The 21,921-nt window shown below is 36.3% G+C and overlaps 1 protein-coding gene across 1 annotated transcript; it reads left to right on the top strand.

Moving 5' to 3' along the window:
• Nucleotides 1-314: 314 nt before the first annotated feature.
• tmc2a (transmembrane channel-like 2a) lies at nt 315-21,000 on the top strand. The gene is given in 20 exon segments (XM_053485682.1): nt 315-351; nt 481-510; nt 1,821-2,195; nt 6,266-6,407; nt 8,297-8,387; nt 8,476-8,557; nt 9,705-9,811; nt 10,073-10,171; nt 10,291-10,433; nt 12,970-13,117; nt 15,121-15,309; nt 16,272-16,451; nt 16,549-16,707; nt 17,743-17,871; nt 17,948-18,015; nt 18,703-18,942; nt 19,221-19,346; nt 19,470-19,548; nt 20,368-20,494; nt 20,590-21,000. Coding segments are annotated over 20 exon segments (2,754 nt in total). The 3' UTR covers nt 20,793-21,000.
• Nucleotides 21,001-21,921: the final 921 nt, after the last annotated feature.

Below are 21,921 nucleotides of genomic sequence, written 5' to 3'. Positions count from 1 at the left end.
TTTTTTCCCCCCTTTGATCTTATACCTCATTACTAAATAATTACTCATCTGCATTACCCATCTTGGATTCTCACACCTCTCGGCTTAAATGAAAGATGATTGGTTCCGTGCGGTATGCTTGGACACGTTCACTACGTGTCTGCTGAAATTTGACATATTTGATGGGACCTTGAGATCATGTGACGTTGCCATGGATATAGGGAGTCAGTTACGGGGTAGTAGTTGCACACCTTATACTGGGGGAACGCACCAGACTGTCCGCAGACACGTTTAGAGCGCCCTGACCGAAACGGAGCAGCTCAAGGACTTTCAAAATGCCCAAGAAAAGTGATACAGCAAAATTAGCAGAAGGTGGGACGTTAAAAATGTAATACGTACTTTCATATATAAATTATTCGATGCTTTATTTTTTTTATTGTCCTGTTTTGGGGGAACCTTTCGTGTGGGGTCTTTCTTTCTCTTTTTCTTTCTCTTATTTAGTGGGTATAGAGATTGATGACAGCATTGAGGGTAAGTACAAACACACCATTTCTATATGTGTAGATTTGTAGAATTTATGGATTCTTTGCTTTGTTATTACTATATGCTGCAGCCACAAAAAGATTAATCTTTTGGCTGGAAAATAAGCCTCGTACTGGACAGAAATGTGTTTAAGTTAAATGTAACCTGAAAGCTGAAGAATGGCAACAAAAAAAAGATGAAAGTGGTGTAACAACTAGAAGAGTTTTTTTTTTTTTTTTAGTTGATTAACGTCGTAGTAAAAATGTTTGTTGAATTGATAGGTTTCTATACGAGTACATTAAAAAACTATAATTGAATTATAATTTCGATGCAGTATGTACCATGAACTGCAAAATACAAGCTGGTCTTTTAATCAATGCTGGCTGGCTGACCAGTGATCCAGTGATAGAGCAAGGTTAAAGCTAAATAACTTAGCTAACATCTGGTAGCTGGCCAACTTTAAAATGATAACTGCGATTACCCCACTTTGGGATGAATGTCCTTGTATGGAAAATTTATCATCAGAAAGTTGACTCAACAGTTCAACACATCTGTGGCATCATGAAGAGGTTCGTTCGGACATTGAACATGAACACAGCTACATTTCAACGCTAATGCGAAAAAAAATAATAATGATATATATATATATATATATATATATATATATATATATATATATATACATACATACATACAGTAAAGGAAAAAATTTCAATGTGTTTAGTTAGAATAATGTAAAATGTTAAATATTCTCAATTTTTTTCTGCATAAACAGTACATTATTAGCTAGATAACATTCCTAAACCGTAATTCCTAAACCCTAATTACTGAACCCTAATCCCTAAACCCTAATCCATGAATTATAATCTATAAACTGTGATCCCTTAACTGTAGTCTATAAACTGTAATCCCTAAACCCCTTATCCCTAAACCGGAAACATTACCTTGTATTTAGCCAAGGGCTAGCATGCTATGTTCGATGAGGTAGCTTTCATTAGCATCAAGTGAACACTGGTTAATGCAAACAAAGGCATTTCATTGGACTTTGCTGTTGTTTATTGAGTAAGTTTTTACATTTTTTTTATTTCACGAACACATTTCTCCTACCAAGTCGTCTTCTAACCGCCAGGCTTTAAAATGTCATTGAGGTAGCTTAAAGATTCTTAAGCATTCTTGGTCTGGCTGCTGCCGCTCTAGTTTACTGCACAATCAGGACACATTTCTGCCGTTCATCACATGACTTATCCCAAAGCTATGATGTGATAAATGTGTTGCGTTGTTTTACCTGCATCCATATAAACCTGCCTGTATGCATTCAGACGACAAGAAAGGCAAAAGTAAAGGCAAAAACGGTAAAGCAGCTGCAGGCAAACAGGGCAAAGCAGCCGCCAGTGAGGACGGAGGGGACGAGGACGAAGAGGCCGAGCCTCGTAAAGGCCGCAAGGCAGCGAACAGAAAGAAGGCAGTTCCGAGGGAGGCGTCGGAAGATGACAGTGATTATGACATTCCTCCGAAGAGATGCGCAGGGAACCGAAAGAGAGGCAAGCCAGCGGGAGGAAAAAACAAGAGAGGCAAAAGTTCCAAGAAGAAGAGCAGTAGGTATGGTGGTTTAGAAACAAAAAAAAATATTGGAAAATTATTATTGAAAAAAATATATAACTAAATTGTAAAAAAAAAAAACTTAAATCGGATCAGTTGATGCAAAAGATCTATGATTTAGGAACAATATTTCTTCATCATTGTCCAGCCAACAAAAACACACAGTTTATTTTTTTTATGGTTTGGCTTTACATGCATCAATGATTATGCATGTAAATATGCATTTATGGCCAAAATATTCTTTAACTGATCTATACTTATTGCATAATTACATAATGGCTTCTTCCCTTCCACCCCTGCGCGTCCCCACTATTCCCAGTGAGGACTCAAAGTGGTGAGTGGGTGTGGTGGGTGATTTTATTTTTAAGGAGTGATTTTGAAAATAAAAATAATAATAATTTAATTTTTAACTTTAACTGTCCCTGATCAGCTTTAATTTCTAGCAATGTTCATGTTTTAAGAGTGTCTAAGTGACTGGCAAATCATTCTTCACTTTTGTCCCCCTTATGGAAAATTCACTTGCATTTTACATGTTATCATCTGTTTTTCGCATGGAATAATGAATAATGTGATTCACAGAAAATCACACCTGAAAATGAAAAATCTAATGTGAAAAATGAAAAACTGTGTAAAAATCACCATTGAAAATGAATAATTTATAAAACATGAGTAAAAATTAAAATTAATTAACGAATAAATTAACGAAAATAAATCAATTAGTTATAAAAGCATTTTTTAAAATAAATCACTCATATCATTAAAAAAACACGTACATGTAAAACTAAGTTAATGAATAAAGACAATTTAAATATTCTGGTGTAAAAATCATTTGTGAATTTCTGATATACAGTATAAATGTGTCCGTCTACAAATTATATGCAAAAATCATGTGTAAAAAACTATATATATATATATAATGTAAATTGTTAAAAATCACAGGAAAATAACTGACAATAAATAACTCATTAGAAAACATCATGTGAAAATAATTGCATCAACTTGCACAAAAATACATTAAGTTAAAAGCCCATACACTGCATTTTATAAGATTTTGCATAATTTCATAAATTTTTAATCATTATTATGTGAGAAGCATCACATGTGATTATTCCCATGTGATGTTTCTGTGACTTTTCTGTAAGGGGCCCTAACCTAAATATTTACATGCATTATTAGTTATACATGTAAATATTCATTGGTGTCCAAAGTATTTTTTTTTAAACTAAGATGGACTTGCATTTTTCAGTGATTGCTTTAAAAAGATGAAACCCTTTGACCATCAGCCTCTGCTCTTCCCTTTTTATGCTAATCTAGGAGCCTGATAAAGCTGAAGCTGCAAAACTGGTCCTAGATCAGCATAAATCTGTTAATACTCTGTAATAGCATTGCTCATTGCTCCTTTTTTCCCTCCCACCCCTGCATGTCCCCACTATCCCAGTGAGGACTCAAAGTGGTGAGTGGGCGTGGTGGGTGGTTTGATTTTTTCAGGAGTGAATCGAAACATTTTAATGTCTTTTTAAAAAAGTTTTGCATTATGTTAACTATTACATAACTTTCAATATAAACACATTTCTAGTGACGCTCATGTTTAAAGAATACTGTACCTAAGTGATAAGGAAATAATTCTTCATTCATCATTGTCTCCCTTACACACAAAAAATCACATCTCACATGTGATTACTTGAATACCATGTGATCACACGTGTAAATCAATTATTCATGTGGGAAAATTAAGATAAGATTAAATTGAATATAGTCTCAAATGTAGTCAAGTACTAAAATCATAGTTAGAAATCAAAGGGGAATCACATGAGTGAAAACAAAGTCACAGGTTTAAAGAAATCACATGTGAAAATAATCATGTGATTAAAAAATATGTTAAAATCATTTATGTAAATGAATTATTCATAACTTAATATCACAGGTAAAAACAAATAAACAACTTATAAAAATCATATGAAAAAGTCAATTAAATGTAGAAATGTGAGTAAAACCACTTGTGAAAACAAGCAAATCAAACATTAAAAAATACCAGAAATAACGTGTTAAAAATTTAACATGTGATAAAAGGTTGTGGTAAAATAACCACATGTAAAAATCCCATGTTAATATCACTTCTGTAAATATATTAATCAGGTGTCAAAATCACAAGTGAAAATTTCATCCCATGAACTACACAGGAAAATTATTCACATGTGATTCATGTAATTATTCAATTCATAACACATTTCATAGGTTGATGTGATTTTTCCGTAAGGGGCTCAACTTTGACATGCATACTTTTTAGCATTCTGGATTTACATGCATTAATGGTCGTGCATGTAAATATGCATTTGTGCCTAAGATTGGTTGTTAATTGACTTGGACTATATTACATAACTGCCTGATTGCATTATTCCATGATTACATTAAAAGATGAAACTCTTTGACCATCAGGCTCTGCCTTCCCCTTTTTGTGCTGGTTTAGGAACCTGATGCAGCTGCAAAGCTGCATAACTGTTTCCAGATTAGCATAAATCTGTTAATATCATATAGTAGCATTGATCATTGCTCCTTTTTTCTTCCTCCCCCATCCCTGCATTTCCCCATTATTCCCAGTGAGGACTCAAAGTGGTGAGTGGGTGTGGTGGGTGATTTCATTTTTAAGGAGTGAATCAAAACATTTTGGTTTATTGGTTTGGATTTTACAGAACTGTACCCTGAAAAATTCATTTTAGGAACGATCATGTTTTATGAAGTTACATGCAAATAATTTTCTAATTGTCCGGCTATTGTTTGAAAACCACACATAGTACATTTCCATGCGATTATTCATTTTCATGGAATTTAGCAAATAACGTAATCACATTTCCTATGTGACATCATGTTAATTAAAAAAATAGGTATTTGGGTGATATTGTGCCACATGCACAAAATAATAAATGAATCGTTAAAAAAAAAATCATGATTAAAATTATGAGAGAATAAGTTAATTTTATTTAATAATTTTATACGGATAAATCACATAAAAAAAGAATTATGTGGAGAGAAAAAAACACAAAAACATAATATAATTTTGTGTAAAATCACACGAGAAAAACAATATATTATGTGTTAATAAAAAAATAATTAAAAAGCTGAATAAATTCATTGTAAAAAAAGTAAATATGTAAAAATAAATTAATGTTGTAGGAAAATAGAAAAATAAAGTAATAATAATTATTATTAAAATATCTCATGATATCACGTGAGAAATAATACATTGTTTTAAAAAAAATCACATGAAAAAAATAAATTGTGCAAAAATTTGATGTAAATAAAGGAATCTAGTTGGGGAAATACATATGGAAAAAATAAACGTAATGCATAAAATACATAAAAATTTAACATTTGAAAATAAATTCATTTTAAAAAATCACATTTAAAAAGAAAACAAAGCAAGTGTAAAAAAAAATCATGTGACAATAAATGGACCATGTGTCCTAATTATAAGTAAAATGCAAATCAATGTGGGAAAAAAAAAAATTATTTTATATACATATATATAATATACATATATTTATATTTATTTTGGTAAGAAAAATCACATGTGATGATTACTGCATCAAATGTAACAGAGCCGCTAATGGGACATAAAATCGAATGTTACTACTAGAGTTTCTGTTTTGCATAGCATAGCCTCTTTTGCATCCCTTTAGGTGCCTTGTAAATTATTACATGTGAAAATAACTTTTTTTTTAAAGAACTAATTAACCATGTTTTGATAAAAATACATGCAAAAATAAATGCATCATGTGGAAATACAATCCCTCAATGAAAAAATTGTAACTCCATATGTTCCAAATTTAATTCATATGTTACTAATTTAATAATTTACATGTGAAATTTATGTGATTTTTTTAAACATTATGGCTTAACATTGTGTGTATTTCTGCCAAATATTAGCTGAGCTGCATTTATTGCATAATTCCACACCTGCTTTAAGAGAAGAAACCCTTTGACCAACCGGCTCTGCTTTCCCCTTTTTATGCTGGTCTAGGAACCTGACATGGCTGAAGCTGCAAAACTGGCCCCAGATCAGCATAAATCTGTTAATACCCAGTTGTAGCATTGCTCATTGCTCCTTCTTTCTTCTTCCCTCCCACCCCTGCGCGTCCCCACTATGTCAGTGAGGACTCTAAGTCAGAGGGGGGGGAAGAGGATGAGGAGGAGTCCATGTCAGAGGGGGAGAGAGCCCGGCTAATGGAAGAGGTGGAGGAAAAGAAGAAGCTGATCGCTAACATTAGGAGCAAGCCATGGCGGATGAAGAGGAGACTCAAACACCTCAAGTACTGTGAACGAGTGTGAAAGTGTGTTCTCAAAAAGTCCATCAATGGCTCGCGAAAATCTGTGGTCAAGTGAAGATGTAGGATTGATTTATTAAAATTTTAATTTTTATATAATAAAAATTATATAAAAGGAAGCAGGGTGTAGGAAAGATCAGGATTAGATAGCTTCAATCATATATGGGTGTTCAAGTCAAACTGGGACTGAAGACACTTATGAGAGTAAAAACTCCCTTTATTTCTCTTTATAATCCCCTGCTACACTAATGCACTCATCCAAGCTTTGATACCGTCAGTGATTTTCTCAGTATGCCGGAGCCATGATCACACTGAATCTGAAACGCTGGCCTCCCAGGAACTCCTTTAATGCCCCAAACATGTGAAAATGTCTTGGAGTGAGAGTCTGGACTGTACTGGGGATGTGGTAACACCTCCCAAGTTCCTGTAATGTGCAAGTGGTGTTGGTGAATGATCAGTTCCCACAGACAGATGCATCTCTTCAGCAAGTTGGTGACAAGTTATCTAACTTCTGTAAATGGTTTTACAAAAAGTCCTGGTTTGACTTGAACACCCTCATGTATTGCACACAAAAGCTATAGGAGAAAATACTATTTTTACTGGTTTTAAATAAACTTAAAATTTATTTATTTTTGCTAAAAACTCAATAGCATTACAATTTTTTTAAAAGTAAAAAAAAATTTTTTTTTTTACCTTATTAACTTATTAACTCTCCAGATTTTAGTGAGTTTAAGGTTTACTTTTACCATTTTCGTATTGCTTTCCAAATCTTTGGTATTTGCTTACTTACTATGGGTGGCACAGCTATTCTTTTTTTTTTTAAACTAGACAATCTATATAATAAAAAGTAGTATATGCAGATTGATTAATGCCTTTCCCAAACTTAAAGCAAAAACTGTGTTTGATCTCATTCGATTCCTGGGTGATGCTATAGCCTTCCACAGCCGAGGGCCTGTAGAGAGCTGATTGGCCGAGATCTCTCAGCGGGGTGGGGTGGGACCCCCCCAAACAGTGACTGAGCGAGCAGTACAAAAAGATGCAGTCAGCTAGCGTCATGGGGAAACATGGTTCAGAGGAAACATGGGATAGTCTTTAGCCCTCCCTCCTTGACTGGTAGTAGCCTTAATGTGGGAGTCCCCCTAGTGATGGGTGGGAATCGGATATGATTGAAATTAGGGAGAAAATCTGGAGGGGAAAAAAAACTATATTTGATATTGATAGGATATTGATAATTATTTGAAGAATCAATATGTAAAATTTCAACACAAAGTTTTACCTTCCATGCTTTCTTATTAGCAGCACTATTAACTATATGTGTCATATTAGACTATTTGAGAACCGGGCTAAAAATCATTCATTCTTAAAATGAGATGTGACACAGAAGTAATGATGGGATGACTACATGCAGTCAGGGAGGTTTTTCCACTATGTTCAGCTCTAAACTGGCTGAGAGGGTTTGGATAGTGATGTGCAACCCATGGCTCTGAACGCTTTCTTTAAACAAAAGAAAAAAATAAATACAGGAGGAAATTCATTGATAGTATTGTAGTCGCTTAGAATTTAAAACGGTCTTGCGCGTTCTTATTACTTCATTAAAAACCAAGTGTTCACCAGTTCATTAAATTAAAATAATTTTTTTCCCAGGATAGTCTTGTGCGGTTGACTGCAGAATTGGCTACTATATTTATTTAGCCTGGATCTTCTCACTGTCTGCCCTGCGCAGCTAGTTATTGTATTAGTTAAGTACTTGACTAGTCTTTGCGAACCCCTACTCCTTACAAATTCATACTAGATGGAAAGTTTAAGTTGTCGAATCCAGCCAGTGCTGTCTACAAAACTATATCGTTACTCACTTGCTGATCTTCTGCTGTTAGGGAAGCTCAGGTGTTTGTCGATAAGTTTGAAGGTGCCTTGGGCAAAGGGAAGGGCAAGAAACTATATGCTTTCAAAGTCATGATGACGAAGGTAAGAATACAAGAAAATATCTTACGCTTTGTTGACGGTATGCTTTATTTCCATACTGATTGGTTTATTGTTGTTGCTTCTCTGTCAGAAATGGATCAAGTTTCAGAGAGATTTTGACAATTTCAAGACAGCCTGCATACCCTGGGAACGCAAAATTAAAGAGGTTGAAAGTGAGTGGCACATTTCCGTGTGAGCTGTAAATTACAGGATCGACATACTGTACATAAAAAATTGTCAAGTGTTGCTACCGATCTTTAATTTTACAGGATAAGGTACAAAACACAACAATTTAAGTGGTCTGGTTGAATTTATTATTGTGATTAAGGCTGTTGTGAGCAATTCTTTCAAATTCAAATGAAATACTAGTCTGTAGCAAACAAGTTGTTCAACCTCAGTAATTTTGGATTTAACACTGATTCTCTTACTTTCTGTGGGTGAATGATCGTATATCATACCATATAATAGAAGAAAATCCCAAGAAATTGGCCCCTCCTTGATTTTTCGTTCACCAACATGTATACAGGATAACAAAACTGTAGAAATACACAATTTTCTCCAGATTCCAGTGATGAATTCTGAGGTTTTTCCTCATCCTTCTTCGTTATTCCATCCACTTTGAGCAATACACCAGTTCCATTGGCAGCAAACCCTGGCCTTACCATAATCATGCTTAACGGTTTGTACAGTGTTCCTGGGATTGAAACCTTAGGTTTATTTCTCAAAACACACCTAAACTGTTTTTCGGCTGCTCCCGCCAACGGGTCCCCACAACGGCCCATCCATCCTACACGCAACTTGGCACAGGTTTTATGCTAGATGCCCTTCCTGACCAGGCTTGTGACCAGCACTACATCCAGCGACTGGGGTGTGGCAACCCACCAACCCGGCAAAGATGAGACCAGGTTCCTCAGATTCTCAAATCAACATCCTAGAACATTAATCCAATCCAAACATCTAAATCTGACTTTGCTGTAGACAGTCACACTGGTGTTCCAGCAGCTTCCAGTTCATGGCAGACCTAAGCCTTGTTGGTTCCTGGGTTGTTCCTGACCATCCAAACCAATTTCCTTTCAGCTAAGGGTAACCATTTTTAATGTTTTAAGGACCATTTAGGCAAGTCATCAAATAAAAACGAAGCTAATAATGATAATTGTGGAATAGGAGCATTATTTCTCCCCAGCAGGTATTTGACTTATAAGCATTACCTCGAAGCACCACTTCACCTGGTCAAAACAATAAGAACTGCATTTATTTTATTTTACAAACTAATGGTATAAAATGTATAAAACGATAATCCTGTACTACATATTTTTTTAGGTCACTTTGGTTCATCAGTTGCCTCGTACTTCATCTTCCTCCGCTGGATGTATGGCATGAACCTCGTTCTCTTCAGTTTGACCTTCGGCCTGATTGTGATCCCTGAGGTCAGAACGGGTCATGATTTAGTTATATGCAACAACCATGGTTCATATGTCTTAAAAATGAATGCATAAATAAATCAAATGCAAGGGGTATTAATGCTTTATTGTGCCTATAATGTGGTAAGTTTGCTGTGTCAGTAGAATTGAGCGTAAGGCTAGCAGTAATCAGCTTAAATCTGATCTTAGCATGTACCTTGTATATGTATTTAATAATCACATGCTATATATATTCCATTGAACTGAAATTGAACACATTTCTTCTAGGTTCTCATGGGCCTCCCGTATGGTTCTATTCCTCGAAAAACAGTGCCACGAGAGGAACAGGACACTGCAATGGACTATTCAGTTCTCACAGACTTTAGTGTAAGACCTATTTAACTATACACCACCAGTCCATATTTTGGTATATATTTTTATTCTCCAGAATGCATTGCCTTTTTTTTTTTCAACATTATATTAAATCTTGTTTTTATTTTTAACAGGGTTACTGCAAGTACTCTGTGTTATTCTATGGGTACTATAATGACCAGAGAACCATTGGCTTCCTGAAGTTCCGCCTCCCTCTGTCCTACCTTTTGGTGGGCATTGGGAACTTCGGGTATAGTCTGATGGTTGTGATCCGAACGTGAGTCTCATTTCATCCATTACTAGAGTTGCTAGAAATGGCATGAAATATTAGTGCAGGTTATATTTAATGTTGCTAGTCTGTCTGTAATGCATATCAGTTTAAGGTGTCTAAGCTCCCATACAAGTACACTGCCTGGCCAAAAAAAAATGTAACACTTCAACATTTCATTGGACTAACTTTTGTCCTGATAGGACATCCTTTTGCAAAAGCACAACATTTATTTCTATCCAAACAGATGGATTTATTTTTGGCTGTGATCTTGAATTGATGATGGAATAGTCAAACCACTCCATAAAGTCTTCTCCAGCACATCCTAGAGACTTTCAATGATGATAATTTCATTTCATAAAATGATTCCTCGTGCTCCCAGAACCAGTCTTTTACAGTTTGAGTGAAATATGCCTGTGCCATTAGGGAAGAAAAACTCTATAGATCTGAGACCCTTGTCATTTAATACATTCAGATCACCAGCAAATTTTTTTTGCCAAATAACGTTGCTGTGTTAGATCTTGCCTCCAGAGTCTTATACAGTGGCCATTATGCATGCTGCATGCATCATTCACTTTCTTACCCTAATGCATGCATCGCTCTGGAATAGGGTCAATCAGAAACCATCAGACCACATTACCATTTTCTATTGCTCCAAAGTCCAATCTTTATGTTCTCTACCAACTTCCTTTTTCCCTGAATAGTCTCACTATTGAGTGGTTTTCCGTATAGCCACACAGCTGTTTAATGCCAATCCTGTGAGTTCTCATCACATTGTGTGTATGAAAATGCTCTTACTATACTATAATCACACCCCTGATTTTTACTGTTGATTCGTTTCTGATACAACTTCACCAAGCGTTTAAGTGACTTCTGATCACACCCTTTCATGATTTCTTTTCTGTCCATATTTTATCTATGATGCTGGCGATTCAGCACTATCCTTCAAGATTTTATTGATGCATTGAACAGTTCATAACCCAATTTCAGTCATTGCAGCAATCTTCCCAGTTGTTTCTTTGCTTGGTGCAGGCGAATACTTTGGCTCTTCTGAAACAAAGTTGAAACATGTTTTTCCATGACCATGTTTTCTGACATGGCAGTTTAAGAAATGAGAAGTTACACAATGAATTGGTGTCACCTGAAACATATTAATCACTGCAGTTATTAGGAAATCAAATGCTTTTAGGAGTATGCTAATTTAAATCCAAAGGATGACTTTTTTTGGCCAGGCAGTGTGTATATACAGCAGTTGTCAATCTTAAAAGATGTAGATGTAGAGGTGAAGTACAGTACTGTGCAAAAGTCTTAGGCACATGAAAATCCCTAATGTAAAATTTTCTACATTAAAAAAATACTATACAAGCAGTAAATATTAATGAAACAAAGTCAATAATTGGGAGGATAAATATTGTGGTTAAATATAGTCTTAGGAACATTTTGTGCAGTTTTATAAATAAAAAAAAAAAAACCTGCATATTTTTACTGAACATCCTGCAAAACTGCTTCTTTTTCATGCAGCAAAACTCAGCAGCTTTTTTTTTTTTTTTGCTGATTTTTGCTTTTTTTTTTTTTTTTTTGGCCTACATATATTTTCCTGAAGATTTTATTTTTTTTTTGCTGGTATACTAGTTTTTGGAAATCAGAAATGTTTTTTGTGCTGACTATAAAAAAAAAAAAAAACAGGGTGCCAAAGACTTTCGCACAGTACTGTACATCAGCATGTATGAATAAGATTATACTGTAGGTTATGTCTTTATACTGTATGTTAAAGGCTTCTATTTTCGTGATCATGGCGCATGTGGGAAAATACATTATAAGTGAATTCCTTTATACGTTACTTTTATTTTTGTCTCTGAGAGCCTCTTTAAGGGCGAAGAAATATAGATTTGCAAACTAATATTTAATAAGTTTGGCTTGAGATTTTATTGAATCTTTTTTGTTTAAGGTCATTTTTTTAAATAACTGTCTAAAAATCTGTCTGGGAAAACGTCTCAGTTGTTGCTGTGACTACATTCCAACTATAGCAAAAAAAATGACGCAAAATCTATTTCTTACAGTACATCACATTGTCATCTGTGAGTGAGTTGACATACTCATGTATATCCAAAAACCTGGAACTAGAAGTCTATGCCCTTAAAGGGACTCTAGAGAGGATGTTTTTGGCGTTCTGTCTGCACTAAAAAAATCTAATATTGGCTAAATTTTAGCTTTAAAGTTTGTTAAATTGTTTTAATTGTCATAGTCTCACAATATCAGTTTAGATGCCTTTCATTTTAACCACAAAAAAAAATTGACTTCTCATGGATTAGGAAACAATAACTCACATCCAATAGGTAACAACGTCAGCGTTATACCAGTAAATCCTGCTTGCGCCTGCGTGAAAATAGAGCCTGAAAAACTTTAGAATTCGATTTTGAATGACTTGCCGCGGCTCGAACCTGGTTACTTGCGCCATGTGTCAAAACAGAAGAATGCGCTTCTGTTATCCTGCCAGCTAGAGTGGATTCCCACTTTTATGAACGCAGTCCACTCTCGCCGTTAGGATGGCTAAAAACGCAGATGTGGGGGGTGGGGACGGCGAGGACAGCGAGTTCACCTTCGCCTGGAAGATGTTCACAAGCTGGGACTACCTCATCGGAAACGCAGAGACGGCTGACAACAAGTTTGCCTCCATAACCACGAGCTTTAAGGTGTGTGTATGAATCTGAGGATGTTTTAGAAAGCATGTGTACGCGTGTGGGCTTGTTTTTATGGGCTTGTTGTCTGGGGATGAAAAGAGTTCAGACTAAATCAAAAATCTAAAAAACAAAGTAAGAATTCTGACACTAAATCAGATTTCCCTGAGATAAAAGTAAGAATTCTGACACCAATTCCCCAGATAGCACACACACGTCGCGGAGACGTCTATGTGACATCAACTTTTTTATCTGGCAGAGGGGGTTTGCTCACACACGTCGCGGAGACGTCCGTGCCCGATGTTAGAACGATGCTTAGCCTACGTATTTAAGACGTAAAAGAATTAAAACGTCCCTGATCCGCTCTTTAGATGATGTTAATCAGATGTTCATACATCTGATGCATGTCGTATAGACGTCATTTTATTAAAACACCCTCCTCCTATTATTTTAATTAAATACCCTTGGTTAATTATAATTAACTATGGTCAACAGAATTCTGTGAAGGAAGGAAGCATAAGACAAACGGGATAAAACTGAGATTTTTATTTTATATTTAATAAAAACACTGTTTTACACCAGCAGCAACATACAAATGAGGTCTCAATTTGAAAAGATGTACAAAACATAAAACACCACAAATAAGCATTAATCATAGAAAAAAAATTTATACACCAACAGAATCGTTTTGTACTTCGTTATAACTTTTAAATATGACCGTTAGAGACGGTTGGTCAGGAAACTCCTAAAGTCAGACGCAGACAGGACACTTTTCAGTCACAAACTGCTGTGAAAAAATATAGAGATAGATTCAATTAAAATTCATGATACTTAATTTAGCAAATAAACAATATTTATACTTTGTTCCTCTCCACCGCTTCACTACTCATAAGAACAAACCGAAACCAGAACCGAACCGCAGATTAAGCACGCGCATGTAACCGTCGGTATTTTAAGTGTGATTAAAAATACAAGAAATAGCTTTAACCAAAATAACGTGACTAAACATCGCTAAACAGCAGGCGACATTTATGTTCAGTATTTCGTTTATATTTAGAAAGATATGTGGTTGCTAACGCTAGCAACCTAACTAAATGCCTGCGTCATGCTAGCACTACAGTTAACAGTTTAGCGGTCATTCGTCACTTCACCGTCTTCGTCACCCTGCAAACATTCTACAGAAAAATATAAAAAGCTCAGACATCTTAGCCGTTTCTTTCACACACAGGTGGGGTTCTTTAGCTAACTAGCAGCTATTGTTAGCTAAATTATCTTACCTCAGACCAGCCTGAAAGTTTGCCACAATTCTGAGAGAGAAAAAAAAAAGAATTCTTAAAAAATAAAAAAAAGATGTAATGTAATAATAATTATTTCTTTATTTGTTTTTGTTTCGTGGTGGCCCTACTGTAATACTCAGTCTTTGAACGGACAGTACATTCATTTGGCATAATATGTGTACTAAGAACAACAACTCCTCAATGACTCAACTCCTTTTTTTATTTTAATTTCTTTAGGCATCCAAAATATGCAATAATCTCCTTTAAACAGTTGATATTGAGATGTGTCTGTGTTCTGTAAATCCTTAAAAACAGCTTTAATCTGAGGTACAGTTTGTTAATTAGTGAATTCTAAGGCTGGTAACTCTAAATGAACTTCTCCTCTACAGCACAGTACAGTACTGTAGGTTCTGCCTTCTTGGGAGAAACAGTTGCTTGATGGGTTTTGCAAACACACTTGACTATTCTGTTTTTGCAAGAACTGTTCCACAACAGTCTTAAAATAACTATTAACATCTAATAACCATAACTACAATATAAATAATGACTGTTGTTCTTGATGTTGCATAATTACATAATGCAACATGCACTTGAAAGCTCCTTTATTGTTCTAGATTATGGAAAATAAACAAATAAATAAATAAACATTCATTTAGAAACTTTTGACTCGTACATCATGTCTTCTCTAAGCCTTGAATGTGTGAGTGCTTGTTTTGAATGGTTGTATCCTGTGTGCTGTAGGAGTCCATCGTGGATGAACAAGAGAACCAGAAGGATGAGAACATCCACCTTAGGCGATTCCTGCGTGTATTGGCTAACTTCCTCATTACCTGCATCCTGGGGGGCAGTGGGTACCTCATTTACTTTGTGGTCAAACGCTCACAAGAGTTTGCTGGGAGGGATGACCTGAGCTGGTATGAGAAAAATGAGGTAATACAGTACAACTGTCTTCACATTTTACATTCCATACCTTTGTTACTCTATCTATATGTATAGAGATATTTTTTTAAATCGCAGTTGTTAACCTCGGCACGGTGGCCTAGTGGTTAGCACTGTCTCCTTGCACCTTCAGGGTCCGGGTTCGATTTCTGCCTCAAGGTCTGTGTGCAACGAGTTTGCATGTTTTCCCCGTGCTTAGTGGGTTTCCTCCGGGTCCTCCGGTTTTCTCCCACAGTCCAAAGACATATGGGAGCATATTAGGATAATTGCCGTTCCCCAGTTATGAAAAACTTTAAGTGTTTTTTCATAAAGCTTTATTATTAGTGGCATAACAAATGCTTCCTATTTGGATAAGAGGATTCAAAGGCCTGGTAACACTGGAAAGGGGTGTTTAAGTCAAAATGGGACTGGTGATGAAATTTCTTACGAATGAAGACTTAAAAATTATTGACTTTTACAGAAGACTTTAAGCACAGCACGGTGATGAGGCTAGGCTTGGCTGGGAGTTATTGCCACATCCCCCATACAGTCCTGACCTCACTCCAAGCCATTTTCAAATGTTTGGGTTATTAGAGGAGGAGGCCAGCCTTTCAGACATAAAGCAGACGTAATACTTTTTACCTTGATGGTGTCCAAGTATTAGTGAAACACTGGGATAAGTGCATTAGTGTAGCAGGGAATTATATAGAGAAATACAGAGAGTTTTTACTATTACTTACTCATAATTGTGTTTTGTTATTCTGCACAATCAAAAGTCCCAGTTTGACTTGAACACCCCTCGTAATTTTGTACAACTAAACAATATTGTATACTGTATCTTACAATATTGCCTTCCAAAAAGGGGTTTTTGCATTTAACAATTTTTTTTTTAACTGTGATAAGGAAAGCTTCATATATACTGTACTGTTTAAAAAAAATACAACGGGAGTAAAATGTTGGTTGGCTTTATGCAGATGGAGATTATAATGTCGCTACTCGGACTGGTGGGCCCAATGCTGTTTGAGACTATCGCCGAGCTGGAGGAATACCACCCCCGTATTGCCCTCAAGTGGCAACTTGGACGCATCTTTGCCCTTTTCCTTGGTAACCTGTACACCTTCCTGTTGGCTCTGTTCGATGAGGTCAATGAAAAGGTATAATCATGACAATGACGTTGTTGACTGATGTGTACGATTATTGTCACTGCACATATCAGAACACTAATCCAATATGTATGCTTGTTTTTTTAAGCTGGTGGAGGAACAGTCCATAAAGAACGCCAGCATATGGTTCATGAAGGAATATTATGCCAACTACAGTGCAAGTAACCCGAACATGACGGGCACGCCGCCCCCTCTCGACCCTGCTGATGTGATCCGTGGCCCGTGCTGGGAGACAACAGTGGGGATAGTAATGAGGCTCCCTGTTATCTCTCACCGCCCACTGTGTTACTGTGGAAATGTTTTATTAGATATGAATTGTCTGACATGAACGTGGGAAGATGCATTTTGCTTAGGGGTGGTTATTATAAAAGATGTTCTGGTCCATGGCAGCATGGTGGTGTAGTGGTTAGCACTATAACCTTGCACCTCCATGGTCCAGGTTCAATTCCTGCCTCAGGCCAATGTGCCAGTGTGCATGGAGTTTGCATGTCTTCCCTGTGCATGGCAGTTTCCTCTGTGTTCTCCGGTTTCCTCCTACAGTGCAAAAACATGCAGATTAGGCTAACTGTCGTTTTTAAATTGCTTGTAGTGTTTGAACTACAATGTTTTTTACTAATTAATATATATTGGATTTTGGAAGTTCTGTCTAGTCAGTTAGTTTGTTACCGGTCTATAAGTCTATCTTAAAAATGTTATTTATGTAGTCTGCTTTGTAAAAGCTGAGAGCTAAATGCAGACAGTCTGCCTTAAGTTATGTTAACTCTAAAAGATATTTAAAACCAAGACTCCTTAAAAGGTTTTTTACCCTAAAGACCTCTTATTTTCCTGAAGACATCTGAGGCCATTTTTAGGGCTTTAATGGATCTTGAAGACATCTCCAATAGGTCTGTAGTTTGTATGTTCCTGAAGATGTCCAGCATTCGTACTTACTGGGTAGCTATGATCATTATAACTTAATAAACTTGTTGGACAGGCAGTTCAATCATGGTTCCAGTTATCGGAGAAAACTTTCTATTTTAATGGTATCCAAGCACTAGTATAAACGCATTAGTGTAGCAGTGGATCATATAGGTAATAACGGGAGGAAATAAAGAAATCTCATAACTATTCTGTTATTCTACATAATCAAATGTCCTGGCTTGACTTGAATGCCCCTGGTATGAAAGGAAATGTCCACATTTGACCATGTGAAGGTTTTTCCCAGACATACTGTACGGTTGCACTTACAGTATTTTTCTATGTTTGTTAACGTGTAGTATAGTTAACGTACTGTTCTCTGTAGGAATTTGTAAAACTGACCATCTCAGATATCCAAGTGACGTATCTGACCATCCTCATTGGGGACTTTGCGAGAGCTCTGATTGTGCGCTTTCTTAACTATTGCTGGTGCTGGGACCTGGAGGCAGGCTGGGTAGGTGTTATAGGTTTAAACTTTTAATACTGCACAATTTTGGTAACTAACTTCCCCCTTTATTTTTTATCTCCAGCCCTCATATGCCGAGTTTGACATCAGCGGCAATGTCCTCGGATTGGTCTTCAATCAAGGGATGATTTGGTAAGATGCAAATGCATGAGCCACAATACGGTAATGTTTTTGTGCACATGTTGGTTGTCCTGTGTCATTGTTCTGGTGAACTTGATAAATTTCTTGCATTCTTAAAAAAAGATAATTTGAATTCAGCATTCAGTATTTCAGTTCTGTGGCATGGTGTCTTGCACCTCCAGGGGTGGGGGTTCAGTTCTTGCCTTCAGTCCTGTACATGTTGTCCTGGTGCTCAATCAACAGTCTAGGTTGATTGGTGCTTCCAAAAATTGCCAATACTGTATAAAAGGGTGTGTGAGTATCTGTGTGTGCTTGTGCCCTGTAATGAGTTGGCACCCCATTCACAATCTTGTGCCCTAAGCATCCTGGGATACTCTCCTGGCCCCCCGCAACATAATAGATCCAGTGATTTTAGGTTAATATAGTTAGAACCTTTATTGGGCTGCATGAATACCACCCCTGAAACCAGGACACCTGGCTACAACTCTCTTTAGTGTGTATACTGGTTTCTGCATATACACAGGTACTGTAATACACAGAAAGTGTGATTACAGCAAGAGAAGTTGTATGAATACTGAGCCAAAACATGGATTAGAGACCTCACTGTAAGGTCCACTTTGCTTATTTCAATCACTTCCATATTCTAGTGTGTGTGTGTGTGTGTGTGTGTGTGTGTGTGTCTTTATGTATGTGTGTTAGGATGGGAGCATTCTATGCTCCGGGTCTAGTCGGCATCAACGTCCTCCGTCTTCTGACCTCGATGTACTACCAGTGCTGGGCCGTCATGGCTTCCAATGTGCCTCATGAGCGAGTCTTCAAGGCTTCGAAATCCAACAACTTCTACATGGGTCTCCTTCTTCTCATCCTCTTCCTCAGCCTGCTGCCTGTCGTCTACACCATCATGTCCCTGCCGCCGTCCTTTGACTGTGGGCCCTTTAGGTCGTAAACACACACAGTACACTATATCATTGGTCTATAATTGAAACATTGATCGTACTGCTCAACTTTGTTCTCATTTTTTCCTAAAAGTTACCCACACTTATCAACTAAATCATTATTTTTTATATTATCAATATTTTTCTTAGTTCATTTTTCCTATTAATCTAAATATAATTTCTCATTATGTACTGCAGTGTCCACCTCTTTATATTTTCTGTTAAACTGTAGCTTTAAATACCGGATTTGTGAGCGCACACTCATCTCTTCTCTTCCCACAGTGGCAAAGACCGGATGTTTGACGTGATCATTGAGACGATAGAACTGGATCTGCCTTCGTTTATGGGGAAGCTGTTCGGTTACGCGGCCAACCCCGGACTCATCATCCCAGCTGTGTTGCTCATGGTGTGAGTGACTCCGGCATTATCTTCATGCTCTGTTGCATTGATAAATAACTCTGTCCATCAACCAACTTGTTACATGATTTGGCTCTCAGTAACAAAAGAATCTCGTTTTTGTTTTGTTTTTAGTCTGGCAATTTATTATCTCAACTCGGTGTCTGAGGCCTATAAGAACGCCAACAATGAACTTAAGAAGAAAATGCAAATGGTAAGTTTGGAGAAATAAATTTCATTTTTTATCAATTAATACGGGTAAAGTATATACAGTCGATACATTAAGCAAATATGAAGTTTTAAATGTTTTAGTGAACCTTACTGATGTTCTGGAACAGTATTATTCATCATGAGCAGTTCAGTCAGTCGAGGGACCTTCATTATCAATTAATGATTAATCAGATCTCAGCCAGTGATTTTCTGATCATCCCTCAATTTTGGGATTATTAGGAAAAGCTCTATAAGAGTCTTTAAATCCAGTATGAGACTCTACCTGTCTATTTTTCTGTATGCAGTAAATCTATATCATTTTTAGTTAACACATATTTCACATTTGTATGAAAATATTGTTTTTTTTTATTTGTTGGATTAACATATTTTGCAACATATTTTCACAGTGAATTTAAATTTGGCTTGTATTTGTTATTTATTTTACTATTATTTCATCTTTTATTTAGTGCAAATACCAATACTGAGAAACCGAGCATCAGCATCAACGAATATCTCTACCCATACAGTATATATATTATACACTGTGGAATTTATTTAAAAAAGACAAATACATCATTTCTTTAAATAATCTCATTGCTTTTCAATACAATTTGTCCATCTGTCACCCCTTATTCCTTCATATTAAAAGAAATTTAATTAGGTAGATTAAATTAAAGAAATAGGAAACATTTCTCACTTATATGTAAGTGTGTATATTAACTAAATTCTGCACTCACTTTTTATTACAGCATGACAATGTTTTTTAAACAAAAATAATCATTTTTATTTCTTGCAAACTTTTTATCATTAACATTGTTCTTAGGCAAGAGATGAGGAAAAGAACAGGAGGAATAACAAAGACAGCACCAATCAAGTCATGAAGGATTTAGAGGATTTACTACCCAAAAGCGCGAATATGCAGAATTCAGAAGAACAAGCAGGTCAAAAAGGTTTGATTAACTCTATTGACAATAATAAAGTAAAACCATGTCTTCGAGACATTACGTGTCTCAAATTCATTGACCAATTTTTTTTCATACTATAGACAAACATGGTGGAGGAAAACCATCAAAAGTGAAGCCAGGATCAGCTGCGAATGGTGTGAACCTGCAGAAAGACATATCGCTGGCATCAGCAAATCCACACGCTCGAGGTCCTGTGAACCGAGCACCAGGACCCAGGACAGCTGGGCCTCTGCCTGGGAACCCCGGGCCAGCTCCAGGGGCAGGACATCGCAAGGGACAATAGCACTAGACACTAGCACTAGACACTAGCACTAGACGCTATCAGACTACTTCTTAAATGCTGAAGTGAACTCTTTAATATAGCTTTCTTTCTAAAACTGTTTCATTATTTTAACTTCTCATTACATGAAGTGTACAGTTTATGAGTGATTGTGTAGTATTTTGAAATAGGTTTTCTGTTTTTTTTTAAATATCTAACACAAGTAGATTATTCAGCGCAATAGAATTTAAATTCAGAGCAGCAACATGCGTCTTATCGTATTATTGAATAACTAGCATTGTTGAGACAGTGGAGACAGAGCAGTCAGGTTACGTCCATACAGAAATGTGATGTAAAACACACATTTTCACATCCGCTACATTTGGACAGATTGCATAACATATGGTGATAAAGGATAAAATGATACTGTATGTTACTTATATGTACATATAACTATAGGGGAAAAACATACAGTATATTGATTACATATCACTAAATAATTTTTAACCAGGTATATTTTGTCAATTACCACATGACACACACTAGTGCTTTTACTAGTGCTTGGATAACATTAAGGTAGGAAGTTTTCTCAGCCGTACTGCTTCATGTCTGAAACACCTTCAGCGGCCCAAACATGTGGAAATGGTTTGGAGTGAGATCAGGACTGTATGGGGGATGTGGCAATAACTCCCAGCCGAGTTCCTGTAATGTGCACGTGGTGTTGGTAAATGATTGTGTCCACAGTTCCCACAGTCAGATCTTCCGCAAATTTGCAACAAAGTTATCTGTTGATTTTTAACAATCAGACGTTTCACCCTCTAAATGTTTATGTATAGCTTTCTTTTAAATGTTTGCACCATTTAAATTTTTTACCACGACTAAGAGTCTCATAACTGTAATGTGCTTGAATTGTCTGGAAATGTCTATTGGTTTTACGCCTTCATTCACCTGAAATGACATCACTAGTCCCGGTTTGACTCGAACACCCCATGTATATATGTATAAACAATAATTGTTTGTATATACGCATACTACATATATATCTCGTATATAAAAAGGACCAAAGACCATATATGGCACATATTTTTTATATTCACACAGTATATGTCAATATATTACATACATTCAGTATGGACGGAGGTCATACAGTATA

The sequence above is a fragment of the Clarias gariepinus genome, chromosome 24 (assembly GCF_024256425.1).
Source record: "Clarias gariepinus isolate MV-2021 ecotype Netherlands chromosome 24, CGAR_prim_01v2, whole genome shotgun sequence".
NCBI classification, from domain to species: Eukaryota; Metazoa; Chordata; class Actinopteri; order Siluriformes; family Clariidae; genus Clarias; species Clarias gariepinus.
The sequence above is the reverse complement of the archived record's forward strand: the minus strand, read 5'-3'. Positions and strand labels throughout refer to the sequence as shown.